Here is a 21,670-nt window from a genome sequence, read left to right on the forward strand (position 1 = left end):
CCCGCGCTCAGCGCCGACGTGGCACTGGTCCAGTACGTGTTGGAATCGGCAGCGCAATACCGAGTCAGAGGAGAGCCCGCTGGCGATAAGGGACAAGTCAGGCTGGACGGCGCTGCACTAGGCCCAGGGTTGGGAATTAAGTCATTTAAGTCACTCGTTAAGTCAGTAAAAAAGTCACAGTTTAAAGCTTAATATTAAATTAACTATTACAGGTATAAGTATAAAAATACCACCATTAAATACAGAAAACTCAGTTTTATATAAATAATATTTAAAATATTTAATTACGTAATTATATATCACGTAATTTGCATTAAGTCATTTTCAACTTTTTTTTTGACTAATTGTGACTTAATGCATTTTTACCCGCTTATATACCATTTTTAGGTAATATAAACTTATAATATATTTTCTTTTGCTATTTGTTTATATAAATACGAAGAAATAAACGTTCTACCTATTTTTGTTGATTTTAGATTTTATTGCAAAGTTTGACTTAAAAAATGACTTAATGACTTAATTGTGACTTAATTCCCAACCCTGACTAGGCCGTCCGACCAGCCTGGCATGCCGTCCCGGGAACTTCGTCTGGTACGGAAAAGGCACCGATCGAGGACCAAGTGGCCGTCGTGCGCCTGCTCCTGGAGCAGCGATGCCCCGGGCTGCTGGACGAGCCCGTCGAAGTGGACGGGAGGCCACGGACAGTGCTCAGCGTCGCAAAATCCTATAACGCTCCGCAGGAGATCATCGACGCCATCGCCACCAGCATGCGCGAGGATTTTGATCCTCCGCTCAGCGTGGAAGTCGATCCTGGGAACGAGATGACTGCCGAGGGACTGTTCTTTTGGTTTTGCGAAGGATGCTGCTTGGTAAGCTTTCTTCTTCCCTTTTTGCCTAGGAAAATCATCGATCGCCTGGCCACCCTGGTTGGCTGCTAATAAGTTGGTGTGCATATTAGAATATCCGGGGAAAGGTTTACACGTGTACCGCACCGTCATGCTACAGGTCCTAGAAGCTGTGTTTTAGCTGTTTCCAGTACAAGGACGAAATCCACGATCTAGAGCATTCGTTTGACGTAACAGAGTGGAACGAAATACACGGTGTAGCAGGCTGAAGGGGAAGCAAGAGTGGCCGTTTTTTTATGACAGGATCGCTTTTATTTCGCAATTTTTCTCGCGGTATACATCACGCTGGATCTCGGTGGCTATCTTTTAGGCATGGGTCGGTTAGGGGGCAGGTTTAAACAGAGCGGGATAACGTGGAATACCTTAGCTGCCTTTTGTCTTGCAGGAAAATACATGCGTCTGCTCCCGGCGGCCGACAAGCCCGACGATGAAGTGCGTCGCGAGAAAGGAAAGTTCCGGCTGCGCGCCTCTCCTCTATTTTACTCAAACCGGTGATCTCAACAGGGAGATCGAGGTATGTCGTTATCCTTTTATTACCAGAGACCTAAGGGCAGCACACCGCATCAGACGCGTTCGAGGCAGGTGTGGGCACACTTGCTAACGCCAAGGGCACCTCGATGTAGCCCTCCCTCCCTCGATAGCGTTTAAGCGCCAGCCTTACCTACCCACCACGCCGGAAGATGCCATATGCTTGCTCCATTGGTCAACTTCCATGGACTATTCGGCGTTTCCGAGCCCCCCTGGGATTGCCCAGAGCATCAAGCCACCGCCCAATCCAGCTGGCACCGCGCCAGACGAGCACCGCTGCCGCCTTCCCATCCTCGAGGCGGGACGCCCTCCGGAGCACCCTCCAATACCGATCGTGAGCTAGCCGCACGCCTTCAAAGCCACCATGCGCGCATATTGGGTCCGCGGGCGGCTTCCACCTGGCCCCCAACATAAGGACACCAATGTCCATTGTTCAGGGAACAGATGTGGCTGAACCATGCGCCAGTCGCGTTTCCGCCCCTCTGTTCCGTCAGCTCTCTCCTTTTCGCATTTTGTCTTTCCCCCTCGTCCAAACTTTTGCACCCCTTTCTTTTTTTCCACCCTCGCTCGGGCCTTACGTTCATTTCATTCCTAGAACCGTGAGCCATCGCACCTGTCGCGGCTCTAATAAAGCCATCCAGCTCTGGTCCCGTGCCATGACATGGCTGCGCCTCTCCCGCCGCCGCCGTCGCCACCGCCTGCCGACCGCGGCGGGTTCCACCTCGCCATCGTGTGCGCGCTGAAGCTCGAGGTCGACACCGTCTCGCTCCTTTTCGACGAGATCTACGAGCGGCCGTACGGGCGCGTCGCGGGCGACAACAACCACTACTCCACGGGTCGGGTCGGAAACCATGCCGTTGTGCTCCTGCTGCTGCCCGACATGGGCACGCGCTCGGCCGCCTCGAGCGCGGCGGCCCTGCGTATAGCCTACCCCAACGTCGAGCTCGCCCTAATCGTCGGCGTCTGCGGGGGCCTGCCCCGGATAGACGGCGACGACGCCTTTCTAGGCGACGTCGTCGTTAGTAAAAGCATTTTCAACTACGACTTTGGCAGGCAGTATTCGGGCGAGTTCGTCCCGAAAACAACTGTTGAAGATACCCTTGGCCGCGCCGGTAGGAACGTCCGCAGCTTCCTGGCTTTGCTCGAAACGGAGCACCAGCTGGGCCTCCTCCAGAGGGCCGCCGCGGGAAACCTTGCCAGCCTGCGGGAGGCCGCCAAGAGCAGGAGCCGGCGAGCCGACTACAGGGCCCCCCGCAGGAGCAGCGACAGGATCTTCGCGGCCGACTATCCACACAGGCACCTCAGCGGCTGCGCGGCCTGCGCCGCTGAGGCGTTTTGCGAAGAGGCCGCCGGCCTGTCCTGCGCGGCGCTCGGGTGCGACGAGGACAAGCTCCTGTCGCGAAGGGACAGGCGGCCCCTAGATTCCGTGCCCCGCATTTTCATGGGCAAGGTGGCGTCGGGCAACGCCGTCCTAAAGTCGGGGAAGCGCCGCGACGAGATGGCGCGGCGGCACGACGTGGTCGCCTTCGAAATGGAGGGGGCCGGCACGTGGGACGAGGTGCCCAGCATCGTGGTCAAGGGCATCTGTGACTACGCAGACAGCCACAAGAACAAGGCGTGGCAGCACTTTGCGGCCGCCACGGCCGCCGCCGTGGCCGTCGCGATGCTCGGGCGCTACGAAGTTGCCGGGGCTGGCGGCGTAGTCCCTGGCGCGGCGGCCGAGGATCTGTCGCGGCAAACGCCGGACCGGACCGCGGGCAGCGTCCAGAACCTCTCGGTCGACAACCATTCGATTGGCAGCCACTTGGTCAATAACCACACAACAGAGGATCTCACGGCATTGGAGCACAACAAGGTCTCTGGCCATCTCCTTCAGGGGCTCAATTTTCAAGGGGGCGGGAACGTTTTCAACTTTGGAGGCAAGTGATCTTCTTGGATCTTCCCAGGGTCGGGTTTGATAGCTCGGCTTTCCATTCTAATGTTGTTCCACCACAGCACTCCTCTCGCGACCACCCGAACCCAAAGCCAACGGGCCTCACTGGCTTGTTCCACGAGCCGGGCATCCCCTTTTCACTGGCCGGTCCAGCATCATCCAGACAATTATGGATGCAATAACGGCAAACGAGAAACAAGGCATCAAAACCTTTGTTCTCACCGGGCTCGCTGGCCAAGGCAAGAGTGAAGTGTGTCTTCAAGTAGCAAATCGTGTTCGCGACCAGTATGGACACCCCTCCCCCCTCCCCGAGCCATCTTTGGACTCCAGTCACCATCCCTGCGCAAATGAAAAAAACTGACCCCCCCCCCCCCCCCTCGCAGGTTTTGGGGGGTCTTCTGGGTCGATGTCAGCACCTCGGAGCTGGCCAAGTCCGGCTTCTCCGAGATCTCAGCGCTTCTCGAGCTGCCCGAATCGCCTGACGTCGTGGAGCAAATCAAGCGGGCGCTGGCCGCCCTGTGCCCCGATAAAGATTGGCTCCTCATACTGGACAACGCCGACGACGACAAGACGGACTACGCGAAGTACCTCCCGCCTGGAGGGAACGGCGCGGTCCTGGTCACGTCCCGGCTCCGCGGCTGCGCGGCGCTCGGGAGGGTCGGCTGGGAAGAGCTGCACGGCATGGGCATGGCGGACTGCGTCGACCTGCTCCTGAGGGCGACCAGGCCCCAGAGCAGCAAGCCGGGGTCCAGGCAGGCCGCGCAGGAGGTGGTCCGGCTGCTGAGCCGCCACACCCTCGCCGTGGTGCTGGCCGGGGCCTACGTCCAGATGGGGCGCTGCTCGCTAGCCGAATGCGCAGGCGTGGTTAGGCAGCAGCTGTGGCGCTTTTTCCTATTCTCCCCAGAGCAGTCGCGGTCCCGCTACGGATCCTTGGACAAGACCTTCCACGCGTCGGTGGTAAGGCTGGCGCTGTCCAAAGCTTATCATCAGAGTGATTCATACCACATATTAGTTACCATGGCCGCCATGGACTTCAAAGAACTCCCCCTCGACCTGCTGGAAGACGCCTTCGACGGCCTCAAGCGCGCCAGGGAAATCCCGGAGGACGAGTCCAGGATTGACACGCTGACGCGCTGGCACGCGGGCGTCCCGCCGTTGCTCCAGGATCCCAGCAGCGTCGAGCTCTTTCGCCAGCGCCTCGGCAAGGCCGTGTCCCGGCTCGAGTCCCTGGGGTTTCTCAAAAAAGACAAGGCGAAAGGGTTCGAGGCTGTCTCGGCGCACCCGCTGGTCCACAAGTGGCTGGGCGTGCGCCAGAAAACGACGGCCAGACGGCGGGACGCCGAGACCGCCGCCGTAGTGCTCGCTCTAGCGCAGTTCAACTCCGGCTCGCAGGCGCGCCCTTACCGCGCCCATGTCGAGGTCCACATGCAGTCCCTGTTCGAGGAGGAGCGGTGGCTCGCGGATCCGAAGAAACCCTCGCGACCGGAGCTGCAGATGGCCTTCCAGGGCTGCTATTTCCTCGAGCAGCTCCGCAGCACTCACGGCAACAAAATGCTCGACCGGCTTTCGTCTAGGCTGTGGAAGCACGTGGTGGGGTCGGAGCCCGAGGAGGAAAGCGCGGCGACGGCGGACAGCCTGCCCTTGTTCAGGATCAGGGGCAGTAGTCTGATGCGACTGGGGAAGAAGAAGGAGTCGCTCCTGGTCCTCGAGGAGGCCTCCTGGGTCGCGGAGGAGCTGCCTGACAGCGAGAGCCTGCTGGAGTTCCAGGAGCAGCTGGCCCGAGCGTACCGTGAAAACAAGTGCTTCGACGAGGAGATCGACGTTCTCAAGTACGTCCTCAGATTGCGGACGGTCATGGGGGGCCGCAAGCACCCCAGGCTCGGCTTCTCGCATGGCAAGATGCAAAATAATCTGGTGAGGGCATACCTCGACGGTGGGTGGTTCGAAGAGGGCATCGAGCTCTGCAAGCAGCTAGTCGACGACAGGGCCCGCAGGCACGCCAAAGACAGCACCTGGCTACTGGCGACGCGGGCCCAGCTCGCTACGGCGTACTTCCTCGACGGCCAGTTCGAGGCGGCTGTCAAAGAGCACAGAGCCGTTGTCGAGCTGCGGGAAACGTCGCTGCCCAAGGACCACGCGGACACGATCGGCTCCAAGTTCAAGCTAGCCGAGGCGTGCCTGAAGGTCGGGGAACTTGAGGAGGCGGCGGATCTGCTGCGCGACGTGGTCCGCGTTAGGACAGCCGAGTACAAGGCTGATGACCCTGTGCTGTTCAAGACGAGGCGGTTGCTTGAAGAGACTTTGCGGCGTCGTGAGTCCCTTTCTCTTCTTCTCTGCTCCCGGTAGCGCCTCCCACCGCTAACATGCAGATTGCAGTCAATCTGTCCGGCGCCAGGCGCCCATCGATAACAACGCCTCCGCCCAGCCCCTCCAGCGACTGGGACTCCCAAATTGACGAAGCGGACGCCTGGACGACGGACGAAGTCGTCGAGGGCCGTGAACATGATGATCTCCATCTCCACGTTCTGGAGCGACGTTGCTGTCCCCATTGCTCTGGAGGACATTAGCGTCGGAGAGAAAGGAGTAGGTTCTTATATCTCCTACTAATAGATACCGGCAACGCCGTCGTTCAGCGGGGCTGATGTCATGTTGATGACCGGGTTGCGAACCTGGCGGTAGAGATTGTTCTGTTTACCAATGATTAGAGACAAGACAATATATATCCTAAAATTTCCGGCGACTGCATACCTGGTTGTTGTATCACGAGGGCCGTTGCCCCCATCAATGTAAACATCCGAGGAGATGACCCCGAGGCCAGCGAACGCTGAGGAAACTTTGATGATCGCACGGTTCCGTGGCTGTCATTAGGTCTAAGGGGTTCGATGTATATCCCAATCCCTTTTCAAGACGAAACGAATAAGTGACGGTTCAGAGTTCGGGAGGTATCTTCAGTGTTGTCTATTTTACATTGTTTATCCACCACGCATCATGACACCCGCTGAAACGCATGAGATCCTGTCGCCTCTCATCGGTTACGGCGAAGGCACTCGACCATGTCACGCCACGGACGCCAGCCTGCTGTTCCCCTGCTCCACCCAGAAACCATAATCGCCCTCCCGATCTGTTGGCGATCCTCACTTCAGGGCGAGCCGGTGACACCCTCCATCCTGGGCTATAGGCAGAAGGCGGCCCTGCTGCTATTGATCGGGTTCGTTGGCCATGACGACGCGCTCGCCATTGACAGCATCTAGGCCGCGCGAATTCCGTGCGCGCGGCTGTGGACACGGCAGCGGAACCACCGGCTTGGCCCAGCCGGGCGGCAGCGGCGGTACAATCAGGCCCTCGCAGGGTCTCATGTCACTAGGGGGCGGCGGCGGCGGACGACCTATCCCCCACCTGATCTCCAGCCAGTCTCGGTACCAATACGCCCACCCTGCTGCATCGGCCTCAAGATCCGGATCCTCCCGCTCGCCCGTGTGCTCCAAATCCACGAATACGAGCCCGCCGTCGGGGGTCAAGATGGTGTTGGCCAGCTTTTCGTCGGTGGGGAACACGTCGAACTGATACAACTCGCGGAGCGCCGCCTCCACCCGCCATTTGTACTCGTCAAGCGGTATAGGTGGCTTTTTTTGCTGATCGGCGCGGACACCGTCAACCTCGGACAGCAGCAGGCAGCGAGTCCCATCGCATCTCCCTTCGCCGTAGAGGATGGGGACCACGCGGCCCTGCAATTCCTCGAGCCGCTGGTAAGTGGCAATCTCCTTGTCGAACTCCTCATCCCAGTCGGCTTTGAGCTTTTTGAGCACGATCCGGTTGGGGAGAAACCACCCGGGAAACCAGGCCCGCGTGGCGCGCTGAACAAACCGAGGGAGTCGGGGCAGCACCAACGCAAGCCATTGGGACCAGGGCCCACGGCGTATTTCAACGCGCGAGACGTGGTCCCAGGGTGGCCAAGGCGCCTCGGCGATGGCCGAGATAGTGCTACAACCAAAGCGAACCTGAGGTCTTGTTAGGAGTGCTTGTTCGGGGCGGGAACGGCGTTATTTTTTTTGGCGTGCTACAAACCTCGACCACACGCCGATGTCGTCCTTCTCTTTCTTTTTTAGACGGCCAGTCATCGTCGCTATCGCTAGGCAAATCCCTGACACCACCGCTGGAATGAACGACCATATTTGTCGTGCTTTGCGTTGATTGTAGTGGCGGTGGAATGTCGAAGTGAGGAACTATCGATTGGGGAAAGAGAGGTGAACGCCGCATTTCGCACGCGCTACCACGCGACACCACTCGAATGCGCTTCCCAGGCTGCTGGAAAGCACGGACGGACATGGGTGGATTACCACCGTCCATTGTGTTCCTAGGAGAAGGAAGTATTCCTGACTATGACTTCTGGAGGGTCCTGATGTATATAAAGATGAAGAGGGTATTATAACTGTATCTAAGATAACACGCCTGTAAGGAACTTTTACAAAAATGAGCCAACGCCCCACAACAAAGCACAGCCGGCAACCGCCGTGGCCCCAAAAAGCTTCTTGGTCCACCAATTGTCGTCGGTGAGAGACGTTGTGACCTGTATCCTCTTTTGCGCGGACTGGTTCCTCGTGTTGACCCCTTGCTCCCTGGGGGCAGAAGCAGGCTGGGCATCGCCATCTGCGGCCACATCATCGGTATCCGCCCGCTTCCTCAGCTCGGCAATCTTCCTGCTCAGTACCAGTAGGTCCTCCTCTAGCTGGGCGGTGCCGGCGCCGGCGCCGGCCGTCGTAGCGTTTCGGGGCCCGTCGACCTCGACGTTCTGGACGTTGCCAAAGAAGTCGGTCAGCAGGCGGGCGCGGGCGGCGTCGGCGCCGCCGGGGAACAGGTCGTAGCGGACGCCGGCATTGGAGTGGATCTTTTCAAAGTTGTAGCTGTCGAACAGGTCGCCGACCGTCTTCTTGCTGCCGATGTCGCGGACCTCGGCCTCGAGGAACTCGAGGTTGTAGTATGTGTAGCGGTCGATGACGGCGACGCCGACGTCGTTGTCGGCGTGGTGCGAGTATGACGACTGGTCCAGCTCCGAAGAGCCCGTCGCGATGATGTTGGGCGAGTAGAGCTTCGAGTACATGGTGTTGGCCTGGCAGGTGTCGATCATGAAGAGGATTTCGTGGTACCTAGAGGTGGGGGTAGGAGTTGGACCGTGTCAGCGGTGTTGCGGCGTCGTAAGCAGAGGGGAAAGGAGCAAGGGGTCATACCTCTTCTTCTCCCACATCTGCTCGAAGGCGTCAGCCAGATCGAAGGCGCCAATCTCCTCGGCGTCCTGGAACTTGAGGAACTCGTTGCCACCGTGGCCCGTCATGTAGACCAGGATGTTGCTCCTGTCGTCGGTCAGCAGGCGCTTGCTGCGGGGCATCTCGTCGCCGACGCGGTCAGTCAGGAGGCGGATGAAGTTCTCGACGGTGACCTCGTAGCCGCGGTAGTCGACCTCGATGTTGTCGCCGTACAGGTCGACGGCGCGGTCGGCGTTGGAGTAGACGGTGCCAGGGAAGGCGTTGCGCGGGTTGCAGGCCATGTCGTCGGGCAGCATCAGGATGATCTGCGAATCGGGGATGCCGAGGCGCTTCACGGTGCGGTAGATGGACAGCACGTTGGCGAGGTGACGGTAGTTAAACCAGAAGCGCGACGTGCAGACCAGGACGGCCCAATTGCTGGTGTGCTCCGCCGCAACGAGGCTCGGGGCGGCCGCGAGGAGCGACGCCGCCAGCAGCGTGGGCAATTGCATCACCCGGGAGAGCTTCATGTTGCCGTCTGTCGAGCGAGCGTCGGGGCGAGGGTGGTCGGCGCCGGTCGCGAGTAGCCGCGGTCGGGGTTCGTGGGGCGTTGGTTATAGAGTTCTTGCCGTCGCCGTTGAAATGCCAACGAGGCGGCCTCAGCGACTAACGGCGCCATCTCCAATTTGTCAGCCACGAGGTTGCAGGGCCGCAGTGGGGAAAATGGTCCATGCACTCAAACCCAGCGAACCAGCAGGAACCCAGATCCAGCACCCAGCCTTAGAAGCAGACAGATCCGTCTCGACAACATCGGATCTGGCGTTGTATATAATTTGAGACGCAGTAATGGAGGAAAATTCTGGGACTCGCAAGTTGACCTCATGGCGATGTCGCCAACTTAACAAAGTCAGTGCTCATGGTAAAATGCAATCGAGCACTGCACCTCTGCTGACCCATCATGTCGGGACAGCCTCAAGTGCCACTTCCGTAACCCCTGCTGTCGCTACCCCACAAACCGCCCGCCCTCAGGGGAGGCTTGTAGCCTCGATGGCGACCACAGAACTTTGAACGGTATTTCCCGCATGCCGGTTTGGGGAGGGCTGACAGGAGGTGCGAGCGAAGAACGACCTAGAATTTGCTAGTCTGGATTGAAGATGGGCAGAGCACCGATTTGAAGCGTAAGTAGTCAAAGAAATCACATGCTTGCCAGACATGACAGTCAAGCTCGTGCCATTCGACAGCTCACGCCATTTGCTCTGGATGGATGCAGCACGGCTCACATGCCTCCACCGGATGCAGCATGTTGTGCAACCTGAGCGTCACAAACCCCAAGTTTCAAGGATTCGGCCCTGTCTGAAGGAGTACTCGGAAATACCAAAGTGAGCGCGAATTCCGCCTGGCCAAGGTTTTTTTTTTTTTTGCTCTGTTGCTCTTCGTGCACTCAGTATATTCCTCTTCTTTTTCTTCTCCCTCTTTTTCTTCTCCCTCTTTTTCTTCTCCCTCTTTTTCCCCTCTCCAGTGCCAGCCTCTGCCAGGGCTGTCCCATCCCACCAACAATTCTGATTCCTGGAACCTATACAGTGCACGCCGCATCATCAGCCCCTCGGATATCAAGGGATCAAGGGTCTCTTTGCTGCTGCACCGAGCCCGATCGTTACTGTGCCCACGGTGGTGGGGTCTCGTCGGCTAGACCCACTGTAGCTGCACCTGAACCTGGTTGCGGAAGCACTGGCGGGGGGTCAGACGCGCGCGTCTGGGCCGCCATCAGCCGACTCCCACTCCAACTGAGGCTTCCCCACCACGTCAAGCCGGCCATGACGTCCGCTGCTGTTTCATTCTGGGCTGTATAATATCCCATTCACTCCCATCAATCGCTTGTGTCTCCCTCTCCCCCTCCTTCCCACGTCTCGAACGGTCTGGCCCCTGATCCTACCGCGCCCACTCAAAGTCTTTTCCACGCCTCCCGGCGCTCTACAAGCCTCCCACCCGACGCTCATCTGGCTGGGCGAAGGGGTGCGGACCGTTTCTCAAACGGCCTCCGCCATCCTCACGTCCCGTCGGAACACGTTTCAACCCACGCCTCTACTGTCCTGCCAGCTGCTCCCCCGGCAGCACCCATCATGGCGCCACCGGCCTATATTTTTGTCGTGAGGTGAGCAAAGCTGCTCCATCCATCCGTCTCCGCGCTTTGTGATGACTGCTCGGCTGACACCGCCCCATCGAACATTCAGGCATGGCAACAGGCTCGATGTCGCCGACAGGAACTGGCATCTCTCTTCTCCAACGCCCTACGATCCCCCCTTGACGTACAGCGGATGGGCCCAGTCGCGGGCCGTCGGCACCCGGATCAGCAACATCCTTAAAGACCGCTCGGCCCAAGAGGCAGACCCGCCCCAGCCCAGCCAGAAACCCCAGAAGCCGAAGCGATACCGTATCGTCATACACAGTTCGCCCTTCGTGCGATGCCTACAAACGTCGATTGCCATCAGTGCCGGGCTGATGGGAAAGCCGTCGCTACTCGCTCCAGCCGAGCGAAAACTGTCCCCGGCGCAGGTGGGCCAGCTGGCTGGCGCTGAAACAGCACAGACCAATGGATCCACCACGCGGTCGAAACAGAGGCGGACGTCGATCGTGGGCAAGAAAGCAGTGCTGCGCATAGATGCGTTTCTTGGCGAATGGCTGTCTCCCAGCTACTTCGAGCTCATCACCCCGCCCCCCGGCTCGGTCATGATGTTGGCGAGTGCGAAGGCGTCACTGCTCAAGGCCGAAGACTACAAGAGCTACCCCCACCTACAGACTCGGTCTCATTCCAATGCCTCTGTCTCAGTGCGGCCGCTCAGAAGCCAGCTTTGGGCGGGGTCACCCACAAGGTCGGTCTCTCTTTCATCAGCACCGTCCGCCAGCGCCGTAGAGGACGCTGCAACACCCTCGCCGCTCCAGAACATAGCTGGCGTGAAGGACTCTCTTCCCGCGCCCACTGGTGCCGCTCCTGTCATCGAAGTGGGGGCCTATGACCCTCCCGTGCCTACTTTCTCCATGCCCAAAAGCGCGACCATCCCGGCCGGCTACGTCAACCACGCGAAAGATGCCTGTGTTGTCGTTGACTACCAGTGGGACTCGATGCGGCCCCCTTACAACTGGGGTGACGGCGGCGAGCTTCCAGAAGACTGGCCTGACATGCACAAGCGGTTCAAAAAGGGACTCCAAGAACTAGTGGACTGGTACACCAAAGCGGACGACCCTGCTTCGGCTGTAACAACCGAGTACCTGAAACCAGGTGCGGATGGTCTTATCCCCGCACAGGCCGAGAATGAGGAGGACGAGAATGTGGAGACTGTTGTGATTGTGGTGTCGCACGGTGCCGGCTGCAATGCCATGATTGGAGCCATCACACACATGCCCGCACTCATGGACGTCCCGATATCTTCCCTTAGCATGGCCGCCTTGAAGAAGACCGGTCAGGCTCCTAACGGAGTAAGCCCACGAGCCACAGAAGGCAACGTCCCGCTACACCAGACGTACGACCTCCTGCTTAACGCGAGCACAGACCACTTGCGCTCTGCAGCGCCCACACCGAATCCCTCCCCTTCTGCCAGCATGGCTAGCGTCTATGGTGGCTACGGCGCCGGGGCTGCGCGCGTGCGAGCTTCGAACTCGTTCTCGTCTCCGTCTGGCAGCGGCACCTCGGCGACCCATATGGAGGGCCTTAACAGGAGCTCTTCTATCAGCGGATCTGTCGCCTCCATCCGTAGAGGTCTGCGCGACCAGGCTGCGTCGAGCCGTACGCCGTCGGGCCTGTCGGTAGGATTATGGTCACCTGCTCCCAAGGCGGACTTTGAATTTGACCTAGTGGACGAGGAAGCCATCGAGTTTGATGCGAAACAGCCCCCCTCACCGCGATCATCAAGGGAAGCCCATGAGCACAGCGATGAGCTCGACGACCAGTTGACCCACCTCCCCAAACGCTCTACCCGTGCGAGTCTTGGTGGCAAGGGTCTTTGGATTTCTGACGGTGGCGTTCCTACACCGCCCACCATTCCGGCCACCGGCCCGGTGCGCGACCAGGGCTCTTCCAAGAGACGATGGACTGTGACTGCTGAGCGTCCCTAGGAGGGCGCCAGGCAAACCCACAGGTCCGTTTTTCACGAGCGACGCTGGTCGAATCTGCAGAGCAGGCGAGGTACCTAGGAGGATCCCGTGCCCGCGGGAGGCGACGGCGGCTGCGCGAAGGATGTTGATGGCTGTGCCCACGTGGGCGATTCTGCCCCTGAGGATGACGACTACGGAATCGACTTCCCCGGAGAACGGCGCGGTAGCCGCGGTGACGTGGAGCCTCGGGGCTTCTAGGCTGGCAGTGTGGCTGCGTGATCGCGGCGACTTTTCATGTGCATATCGTTTTCGGTCGGTAATCATGCATGTCAGTGTGTGGTTGTGTGTATTTGGCAGCAAAAAGCAACACGACAGCTCCCCTAAACAGTTTGTAGTATAAACAGTATAAGCAAATATGTACGAATATGTACGAATCCCGAGGATTAGATTTGACAACGCCGCGGGTTTGTACCTGTCGAATCTCAAATGCGTACTAACAACAAGATTCGCCCCCACAAAAAATGGCTTTAAGTTTATACATGTATTTATATGACCTTTTTTCTCTTTTTCTTCCTTTTTCCTTCTCTTTTCCTTCTTCCCTTCTTTTCTTCTAGTTCGTAGTCCTGTTTTTAATCTATCCTCGTCTTATTCTTTTTCCAAAATGCAGGGGTCATGCTATCGTAGGAACAACTTTAACAATCGCGTGAACTTGAAACTTAAACATTATAGGATCACAATCGTCTACTGGGTTATAAAGGGCGCCTATGGGCCGCAGTCATGCCATCTTTCTTGGCCATCGCCGTGTCTTGCGTCGGACGGCCTGTCGTCCTCCTGCTTGTCCATGGCGCCGAGTAGGATGGACCACATGCACTCGGTGTGGGCTTTAGTGTCGACAATGTCCCAGTGCGCGTGAGGGCCGCCGCCGGCGGCCCCCTCCTCCGCGCTCCAGAGGTCGTCGTCCAGGCGGCGGAGCCGCTCGAGCCCGACCTCGTCGTGGCCGAACGACACCATCTGTATCACCGTGTGCGTGTCGAGCCGCCCGCTGCGCTGCTGGTTCCGGATGAACCCCCGGATCACGCGCGCCACGCCCAGCGTCACGTCGCTGTCGCGTCGCTCCCGGTGGCCCCAGACGCCCGACGTCATGACGTAGATGTTTGTGCCCGTCGGCCGCGCCGGAGCGTACGAGGAGGTCAGCCATTCGAGGGGGCTGTGGTGGTGGTGGTGGTGGTGGCGCCGGCGCGCGGGGGTGGCGCCGGCGTTCTTGTCCAGCACCGCGGTCAGGGTGGCGTGCATGGCGGCGGCCATGGAGGAGGAGGAGGAGGACGACGACGACGACGACGGGGGTGCGGCGCGCTCCAGCAGCCCGGCCAGGTCGGCGGCGCGGTAGACCGTGTGGCGCGCCAGCGGGTCCGAGGCGAAGCGCAGCTCCATGCCGTCCCTGTCGACCGACTTGACCACCTTGGCGATGGCCTCCAGGGTGCGCTTGAGCTGGCCCGCGTGGGCGAGCATGGTGCTGTGGTCGTCGATGAGGAAGATCTGCGCCGTGTGTCAGATTTCTGCTGGTATTTTTGTTTTCTTTTCTTCCACCACACTGTCCACTCTTCCCCTCCTCCCCTTTTTGTCACTCTGTGGAGTGAGCATACCTGATCACGCCCGTCGAGAGCTTGCTTGACGTCGGCGAAGAAAGAACGCATGGCGTTGTAGGGGTCGGCCTCGACCATCCATTTCCAGTTGCTCCGGTAGTTGATCACGTAGTCGACGGTGACCTTGTCGTGCTTGGGAGCAGGTGGGAACGACCGGCGGTACGGCATGCATGGAGACGAGGCGGTGGTCGTTGCCGGCGAGATGGGGGACGAGGCGGATGTTTTTGTCGGCGAGATTGGCTCTGTTGTTGCTGGCGAGGGCGGAAACAAGGTGGATGTTGCTGGCGATGATGGCGCCGACGCCGGCCCGTTCTTTGTTGCTGTCGAAGGGCGTCGTGATGATGACCATTGCGTTGACTTGAATGGCTGAGCCAGGACGGTGGGTTCCAAAAATACTGCCCCAAACGCTCCCTCGAGGACTCGTGCGTCGAACCGCTCATCAGTGCTCCCGTACACGTACAGTTTATTGACATCGGGCTCGAATTCGGTCGGGGCAGGACTCGGAGGAAGCGCCGGATATTGGGGCTCGACGAGGTTGTCAGGGTCGTCAATGATTGCCTGTAGGCGTCGCGCCGTCGAGGCGGCATCCCCTCGGAGCTTCGGCTTGCTGTTCAGGCCGTGCTCGAGCACGTACTCGACAATCTTGCCCGTGATGCCGTCGAAGAAGCGTTGGTTGCTCTTGCTCAGGGCCACGACGTCCCTGACCGCCTTGAGCGCGCGCCTGCCGTCGTGGAAGCAACCCTCATATCCGACGACGGAGGGAGACGCTGGCGGAAGCCGCTGGACGCTGTTCTCGTCCACTCGGGCCTGGAAAAAGTCGGTTGCCGCTTGGCTGCCCCCGGCCAGCCACACGGCAATCTCGAGCATCAGACACGACAGGGACCAGAGATCGGAATGATGTGTGCCTGTCTCGCGAACGTGGGTTTCGTTCCCATCCCCATCGAACAGCTCGGGGGCCAAGTAGTTTCTCGGTGAACAGAACTGGGGCGTCTCCGTTCCTCCCGTCATCCCCTGGCGTTCGCGGCTCCAACCCAGGTCGCCCAGCTTGAAGGAGATTCTCTGTTTACGATGCCCGCTCCAGCCAAGAGAACCATCGTCGGGGTGCACTACGACGAAGATGTTGGCCGGCGTGATGTCGTGGTGGGGGTGTGCCGCATGTGGGCGAATGTGGTTGTTCCCGCGAAACCCGAGGGTCTGGAAGCTGTCCACAGCACGGTACAGCTTGACAAGCTCGGCCCACAGCTGACGGACACCTTCTGGGGTATAGGGGATGCGGTTCTGACCCAGCCACTCCTGCAGGCTCCCTCCTTCTGCGTATTCCCGCACGATTGCTGCCCGGTCACCTTGGTTAATGGCCGCCTTGCAGTCCAGGAAATACCGCCCTAGACTGCTTCCGTCTGCCTCCCCTAGCATGTGGATGGTTTCGTAGGCACTAATCTCGGCCTGGTATATGGCAGACATGGCTTTGGAGGGCGGGAACTCTTTGATGACGAGGAGCTCCTTCTGTCTCGGACACATCTCAGTTAAAACGGATCCACTGATGGTGCAAGGCAAGGGGGTGAGGGAGTGTGATCCGTACCGACAAACTCGAGCCTTTGTATGCCTGGTATTTTGCAATATGAGGCGTTGAACAGTCATCTCCCATTTGCAAAACACCCAGCAGCTTCAGCGGCAGAACCTCAAACGGCTCCAAGGTGTTTCCCCACGAATCCCGCCCGATAGATGCAGGTGTGAACAAGAATTGGGTGTCGTAGAAACTACTGGCAGTGCCAGTGTCCTCGAAGCAGTCCCTGGAGGATTGCCTGGAAAGTGGCAGCCGATCATCCTTTACCCTTTTCTTCCCCTGGCCATGAAAGAGGCCGTAGATCTCCGGGACCTCGGAGCATTCCTCATTCGACATCCGCAGCAGTATCGACAGCACGTGCAGGAGCTCGTCCCTGACAATGTGCATGCGAAGCCCGATCGCGAGCGCCTCCAAGCATTGCTCGAGTCGCTCATCGGTCCAGTACCTCCTTAGGAAGCCTTGCGGAATGAAGTAGTAGGTCTGGTGCCGGCTGTTGAGACATGTGCCTTCGCACTTGTTTTCGTCGACCCAGGTCTTGAACTCGCGCCAGATTTTCTGCTTCAGCGAACGGTTCGCTCCCGGATCGTTCTGGCGTCTCTGGCGGTCCATAGCTGGCTGGCTGTGAGAGCCTGACTTTGTGTGATGATATAGAAGGTCGGCAGGGTCTGGACAATTGCAGATTATGTCGGACGAAGTTTGTCGGCGCACTTGGCGTCTGGGGCATGGGGGATTTTCGGCTTTTAATCACCTTCACCGGGCGAACGCCAGGTAGCTCGTTCGGCCAGTCAAGGGAGACATAGAGGCAGGGTGGACCAGACCGGTGTGCGCAGGCGTCCGTCGCCTAGTGCCAGCAAAATCCATGCGGCTCGGTTCCTTGCTCTCGCACTGCCTGGCTGCCCAACCGGGCGTCCTGGATCCAATGAGAACCAGTGAGATGGGCCCCGCGAACCCGATCCTGCATTGATCCGCTTCTCCATGAGATTTGAGTGGACGCCCTCTCGTGGTAATCCCTTCAGCTGGTGCGCTTTTGAGAACCCCGGGGTGTCACGCGTGGGTCGGGACGCCTGCATCTGCTTCGTTGATGCGTTCCGAGAATGACCTGTGTGCATATGCGGTGCTGCTTCGCGGACCTATAGGTGTCGTTAACTTCGTTATGTCCCCACCCAAGCTGTCACGGCTGCCTACCCCTCCCGGAGCTAGGCTGCAGGTTTTTGATCGAATAATACCTGCGGCTCTTTCCATCCGCCACAAGCTGGGCTTTGCTCGGTACAGCCACCACCCTGATGTGGGATGTCGGAAGTATTTGAGCCGCGTGGCAAGGCTTAAAATTGTTACCAAACTGCACGACGGATCGGCGTGGGAGCGAATAAGCGTCAAGAAAGGAGGTCGGGATTTTGGGTCAAGGTCCGGAGAGCATAGAAGGAACTTCTTTGCCATGAAACATGCTAATTGATAAGAACTCCCTTTGTTGCAGCAATTCCCATGTGAGTGTGTTAGGCAAGCTATTACCGTACCAAAACTTCCATGTTTACTCATGGTTGCAGCCCCAGCTCCGCTTCGGATCAGGCGGCTGGTTCTCTGTGCACACCAGCTGCAGCCCTACCCGTTGACAGAATTCAAGAGGGTAATATTACTGGCCCATTTGACTTTTTTGAACATATTCCTGCAGGGGATAAATTTCCATGGCTCTCTCAGATCCGAGCATTCAGTGCCTCTGGAAATTAATCCGCAAGATTTCACACGTAGCCGAAGTGACAACCACGGCCCAGATATTCAAGTTTTGATGTCCGGCAAGCAAAACTATACATTTTCATATCACTTACCTTTTGACGTCAGTCTGCAGCACTAGATATGGATCACAGATATAGCGGTTATCTGCTCCAGAACTTCGAATCCGGCTCCAAAAAGAAATAGGGCGAAAACGGCGGACGGCGGGTTGTTGCAGAGATGCGGAGCCGAGGTCACCGGCTGGGCGGTGCCCGGCCAAGACGGCCGCCCCAGCTAGAGTTTCTCCACGCCACGTAACCTCCCGCCCCCACGTCCTTGGGAGCATCGCCAAGGTGTCACGACTCGGCCCTGGGTTCCGGAGCTGGTCCCTCCCTCCGCCATGCAGGACGTTTGCCGGGCCGGATAAGGGCTTCCCATGGAGGCACCGACAGAGGGATCTACAAGACTTCTGCCAAACCAGAGATCTCGGTTCCATGTTGTAAATGCTGCAAGGCAAGGAGGGAGAAAGGAGGGCCAGAAAACAGTATTTAAGGGCTACGAGTTCCTCCTCCTCCAACTGTCAAAAGCCCATTCTCACATCCCCATCGTCTCCTACCCCGAACCCCCAAACACCATCGCCCAAGATGGTGAGCTTCTCGAGCCTCGTGGTGGCGTGCCTCGCTGCGGTCCCCGCGGTGCAGGCTCACTACGTCTACAGCATTCTGACCATCGATGGTCAGCGGACCCCGGACTGGCAGTACAGTATGTGATACTGGGCACCCCTACAAACTGTTCCAGATGCCCCCCCTAACATGAACACATCCCCTCACAGCCCGCCAAAACAGCAACAACATCCAGCCGACCAAGCACTTCCTCAACGCGGGCGCCGACTTCCGCTGCAACACGGGCTCGTGGGCCAACGCGGGGCGCACGCACCCGGCTCTGGAACGGCGGCAAGATCCTGCACCCGGGCCCCTCGACCGTCCACATGTCGCGGGCTCCCAGGGACGTGCGCCAGTACCAGGGCGACGGGGACTGGTTCAAGGTGTACCAGGACATCATCTGCGGGGTGCAGAACCCGCTCCGCAACACCGACTGGTGCAGCTGGGACAAGCCCGAGGTCGGCTTTACGCTGCCGCGCGACACGCCGCCGGGACAGTACCTGGTACGCGTCGAGCACATCGCCATCCACGGCGCCCAGTCGGCCGACACCGAGTTCTACTTCACCTGCGCCCAGATCGAGGTCACGGGCAGCGGGAGCGGCCGGCCCGGCCCCATGGTCAAGATCCCGGGGCTCTACAACCGCGAGGACCCGGCGCTGCGCTTCTTCATCTACGACGCCCGCAGCTACCCCTACACCACTGTCGGCCAGCACAGCGTCTGGACTGGCGGCGGCGGCGGCGGCGGCGGCGGCAGCAACCCCAACCCCGCTGGCAACGGTGGAGGCGGCGGCGGCGGCGTCGCTCCTCTTTACGGGCAGTGCGGTGGCCAGGGCTGGACTGGGCCGACGACCTGTGCGTCGGGCAGGTGTGTTGCCACCAACGAGTGGTATTCTCAGTGCGTCCCCTAAAGGCATCGATGGAAGGGGAATTGGCCGGGGCGGAGGGGATACAGGGTGATGTGAGGGTGGGAAAATACCCTGTTGCTCCTGCGAAGCGCCGTGGCCATCGCCATGCCGGGGATGGTAGGGAGCAGAAAGATGGTGGTCGCCGGCTGCCGTGGGTAGCTTTACTTCTGGTTGTGTCGGATTCGCGTCGCAGTATATATATATAAATCTGGCTTTGCTAGCCTGGGCCGACAGAACCTTTCTACCTCATCCAATGTCGGTGCTGCGTCTGAAACACGTCCAACAGAGCAAGCGAGAGGTGCATATTCCGATCCTGATACATGTTCACCACGGCGCTGACAAAGCTTGTGGATGGGACGGCTGCAGGACATCACACATTCTTGTGGCCGTCGTTGGGATGAGGACCGAACGCCGCGTCTCCGGCGAACGAATAAGCTTGACAGCCCACGTCACCGCAGCTCGGATCCTGCGGCATAGCTGGGAAAAGGCTGGACAGCTGCAAGCCGGGACTAGCGCGACCGCCGGCCTGCCCGTTTGGAACCCGCGATGACGGCCCGAGGTGGCTGCCGAGTTTCAAGTTCAAGGATTTGAAGGTTTAATCCCATGTTTGCTCTCAACAGCGTGCCAAAGTGCTTGATGCCGCTCGTCCTGCATGGATGTGGGCCGAGCCGTCGGGAGAACATAATAGCTCAGTGTTTTCCTGTGCCTGTCTTAGTGCTCCCCATCGGCGTATGCCGCTCGTTCATCACCAAACATACTCCATGACTGTACCGAGGCGGTGGGTGCTGAAACGACGAATTCAAATGGGGGAACGACGATACCTCCCAGAGCAGTCATCCGCACATCCAAGCTGCTCATCTTGTGGGTCACCGTCGCGCATCACTCACGCCTGGTCCAAGGATGGAGTCCGGTTGTCGATGGGTTGGGCACTGGTTCGACCGAGATGGAGGGGCAAGACCAGGAAGCCCGTGCTGGGTCGCGCGAGGGTATACTGGGACCGCTCCACCCCAATCTAGATCCTCCAGCCAGTAAATCGGCCTCCTATGCATATCCAGTAGCATCTGACAGGTCTGACGGGTCTGTACACCCGTTGGTAACGCCGGCACCAGACACTCCATCACCGGACAGTCGCTTGTCGCCAGCTGACCTGCGGAAGAGGGTGGCACAGTTCCTGGGCGGGCCAGGCGCACCACCCGGCTGCCGTCCGGGAGATCAGGCCGCCATCTCGTCAACGATATCGTCCCTGAACAGCGCGCTCGCCGCGGCTCAGTCGAGCGCGTCACAGCTGTGCAGAGGGGGGTCGCGGATGCACAAGCTAGCGCCAAGGCCGCGCAGGCAACTGCCGATGCGCTGGCGGCGGAAGCATCGAGGACAAAGGTGAGAAAAATGTGTGGAATATGACCCCTGAAAAAAAAAAACGGCTGTGGCTAACGAGCTGGCGGCGCATCAGGCTGAGGCCGAGTCTCGAGTGCAGCAGGCCAATAACTCAACGGTGCCTGAGACTCAGGCCGCGGCCGGCATCGTCGTTGCGGCCGTGGGAACGGCGATCTTGTGCTTTATAGGATTTTGGCTGTTCATGCGACACAAGCGCTCGCGAAGGGAGAGTCAGCTGGACACGGCTGGCGGCGCCGCACAGATGGCCGAGGCCGGCGAATCCCAGCAGAGGATTACATCTGAGGAGGCGAAATGGGGCATTATGGAGGCGGCCATGGACCCCAACGCCAGCGGCCCAGCGAGCAATCTGAGCAGTCGCGATGAGCCCCAAGCAGCACCTGCTGGCGGGAGAACGGCTGCTGCCGCTGTCACTGCCACTACCATGCCCTCTCTGATAGTGCAGTCGGCTCGCGCGTCCAGCCCAGCAACGGCAACCGACGGAGGCCTCAGCACAGGCGCCATCACGGCGACGCTCCCGTCGACTCGACACAGCGAGCCACCGGTGTTTGTTGGGTACGCAAGCAGCGAAATGCCGTCGCAAGGAGCGACCGCTACACGGCCGTCCACGGTAAACCCGCTGGTGGTGCCGGGGGCAGCCGACAACCAAGACTCGGCATCCAAGGCTCCCTTCTTCCAGCAACGACTAGGAAGAATGGAGGAGGGGCGTAGGCGCGCCGCCACTCGTGGTGACATCAGGCAATCGTGGGAGTCGGGGGCCGTCAGCCCAATCGCGTGCGACTCAGCGGTGGATGTGAGCAGCCTGCCGAGCGCGTCACAGGCGACGAAGAAAAACAGGCGAGACTCCAGCTGGCCATTTGTTACGGCGGGAAAGGATAACGAGAGGTCTGGTTGAGCCAGTCTCGTCGGGGGATGCGACTTTGGGATCGGATTTTTAGGCTGCTTGAGGAGAAGAAAGCGAGATGCAGCGACCACCGTCAACCAATTTAATAGCGTTGGTAGAGCTGTGCCCCACCTTCCTAATCGGGCACAATTTTATTTAACCATTGGGACTTGTAAAACTGCCCTTTCTTTGTGGTGGGCGTGCCACCTACTGCTAGCT

At 59.1% G+C, this 21,670-nt stretch overlaps 10 protein-coding genes across 10 annotated transcripts; 6 read left to right on the forward strand and 4 right to left on the reverse strand.

Moving 5' to 3' along the window:
* Window positions 1-174: 174 nt before the first annotated feature.
* GGTG_02338 (hypothetical protein) lies at window positions 175-998 on the reverse strand (the record flags this gene model as incomplete). Its single annotated transcript, XM_009220110.1, has 3 exons — window positions 175-203; window positions 379-418; window positions 618-998. The coding sequence occupies 3 exons, from the start codon at window positions 996-998 to the stop codon at window positions 175-177; spliced, it is 450 nt and encodes a 149-aa protein (XP_009218374.1).
* Window positions 999-2,094: 1,096 nt separating this feature from the next.
* GGTG_02339 (hypothetical protein) lies at window positions 2,095-3,360 on the forward strand (the record flags this gene model as incomplete). Its single annotated transcript, XM_009220111.1, has 1 exon — window positions 2,095-3,360. One exon carries the CDS (start codon window positions 2,095-2,097, stop codon window positions 3,358-3,360), a length of 1,266 nt encoding a protein of 421 aa, XP_009218375.1.
* A 175-nt stretch (window positions 3,361-3,535) lies between these two features.
* On the forward strand, window positions 3,536-5,712 carry GGTG_02340 (hypothetical protein; the record flags this gene model as incomplete). The annotated part of the gene is made up of 3 exons (XM_009220112.1): window positions 3,536-3,651; window positions 3,750-4,323; window positions 4,357-5,712. 3 exons carry the CDS (start codon window positions 3,536-3,538, stop codon window positions 5,710-5,712), a joined length of 2,046 nt encoding a protein of 681 aa, XP_009218376.1.
* A 156-nt stretch (window positions 5,713-5,868) lies between these two features.
* On the forward strand, window positions 5,869-6,045 carry GGTG_02341 (hypothetical protein; the record flags this gene model as incomplete). The annotated part of the gene is made up of 2 exons (XM_009220113.1): window positions 5,869-5,949; window positions 5,977-6,045. 2 exons carry the CDS (start codon window positions 5,869-5,871, stop codon window positions 6,043-6,045), a joined length of 150 nt encoding a protein of 49 aa, XP_009218377.1.
* Window positions 6,046-6,563: 518 nt separating this feature from the next.
* On the reverse strand, window positions 6,564-7,484 carry GGTG_02342 (hypothetical protein; the record flags this gene model as incomplete). The annotated part of the gene is made up of 2 exons (XM_009220114.1): window positions 6,564-7,371; window positions 7,432-7,484. 2 exons carry the CDS (start codon window positions 7,482-7,484, stop codon window positions 6,564-6,566), a joined length of 861 nt encoding a protein of 286 aa, XP_009218378.1.
* Window positions 7,485-7,828: 344 nt separating this feature from the next.
* GGTG_02343 (GPI-anchor transamidase) lies at window positions 7,829-9,136 on the reverse strand (the record flags this gene model as incomplete). The annotated part of the gene is made up of 2 exons (XM_009220115.1): window positions 7,829-8,510; window positions 8,592-9,136. The coding sequence occupies 2 exons, from the start codon at window positions 9,134-9,136 to the stop codon at window positions 7,829-7,831; spliced, it is 1,227 nt and encodes a 408-aa protein (XP_009218379.1).
* Window positions 9,137-10,076: 940 nt separating this feature from the next.
* Window positions 10,077-13,399, forward strand: GGTG_02344 (phosphoglycerate mutase). Its single transcript, XM_009220116.1, has 2 exons — window positions 10,077-10,758; window positions 10,838-13,399. Exons 1-2 carry the CDS (start codon window positions 10,727-10,729, stop codon window positions 12,714-12,716), a joined length of 1,911 nt encoding a protein of 636 aa, XP_009218380.1. The 5' UTR covers window positions 10,077-10,726; the 3' UTR covers window positions 12,717-13,399.
* On the reverse strand, window positions 13,023-16,710 carry GGTG_02345 (serine/threonine protein kinase). Its single transcript, XM_009220117.1, has 3 exons — window positions 15,918-16,710; window positions 14,339-15,841; window positions 13,023-14,231 (listed from the first exon to the last, which is right to left on the reverse strand). Exons 1-3 carry the CDS (start codon window positions 16,509-16,511, stop codon window positions 13,458-13,460), a joined length of 2,871 nt encoding a protein of 956 aa, XP_009218381.1. The 5' UTR covers window positions 16,512-16,710; the 3' UTR covers window positions 13,023-13,457.
* A 1,543-nt stretch (window positions 16,711-18,253) lies between these two features.
* Window positions 18,254-19,179, forward strand: GGTG_02346 (hypothetical protein; the record flags this gene model as incomplete). The annotated part of the gene is made up of 2 exons (XM_009220118.1): window positions 18,254-18,371; window positions 18,455-19,179. The coding sequence occupies 2 exons, from the start codon at window positions 18,254-18,256 to the stop codon at window positions 19,177-19,179; spliced, it is 843 nt and encodes a 280-aa protein (XP_009218382.1).
* Window positions 19,180-20,119: 940 nt separating this feature from the next.
* On the forward strand, window positions 20,120-21,463 carry GGTG_02347 (hypothetical protein; the record flags this gene model as incomplete). Its single annotated transcript, XM_009220119.1, has 3 exons — window positions 20,120-20,204; window positions 20,345-20,553; window positions 20,627-21,463. The coding sequence occupies 3 exons, from the start codon at window positions 20,120-20,122 to the stop codon at window positions 21,461-21,463; spliced, it is 1,131 nt and encodes a 376-aa protein (XP_009218383.1).
* Window positions 21,464-21,670: the final 207 nt, after the last annotated feature.

The sequence above is a fragment of the Gaeumannomyces tritici genome (genome assembly GCF_000145635.1).
Source record: "Gaeumannomyces tritici R3-111a-1 unplaced genomic scaffold supercont2.1, whole genome shotgun sequence".
Lineage (NCBI taxonomy): Eukaryota > Fungi > Ascomycota > Sordariomycetes > Magnaporthales > Magnaporthaceae > Gaeumannomyces > Gaeumannomyces tritici.

What these genes read in the sequence shown, in the direction of transcription:
- GGTG_02344 (XM_009220116.1), top strand. Translation starts at nt 10,727, where the DNA reads ATGGCGCCACCGGCCTATATTTTTGTCGTGAG. An exon ending in GCCTATATTTTTGTCGTGAG is followed by an intron (nt 10,759 to 10,837) that starts GTGAGCAAAGCT and finishes TCGAACATTCAG; the next exon opens with GCATGGCAACAGGCTCGATG.
- GGTG_02345 (XM_009220117.1), bottom strand. Translation starts at nt 16,511, where the DNA reads ATGGACCGCCAGAGACGCCAGAACGATCCGGGAGCGAACCGTTCGCTG. An exon ending in ACAAAGGCTCGAGTTTGTCG is followed by an intron (nt 15,842 to 15,917) that starts GTACGGATCACA and finishes TGTCCGAGACAG; the next exon opens with AAGGAGCTCCTCGTCATCAA. An exon ending in CTCTCGACGGGCGTGATCAG is followed by an intron (nt 14,232 to 14,338) that starts GTATGCTCACTC and finishes CACACGGCGCAG; the next exon opens with ATCTTCCTCATCGACGACCA.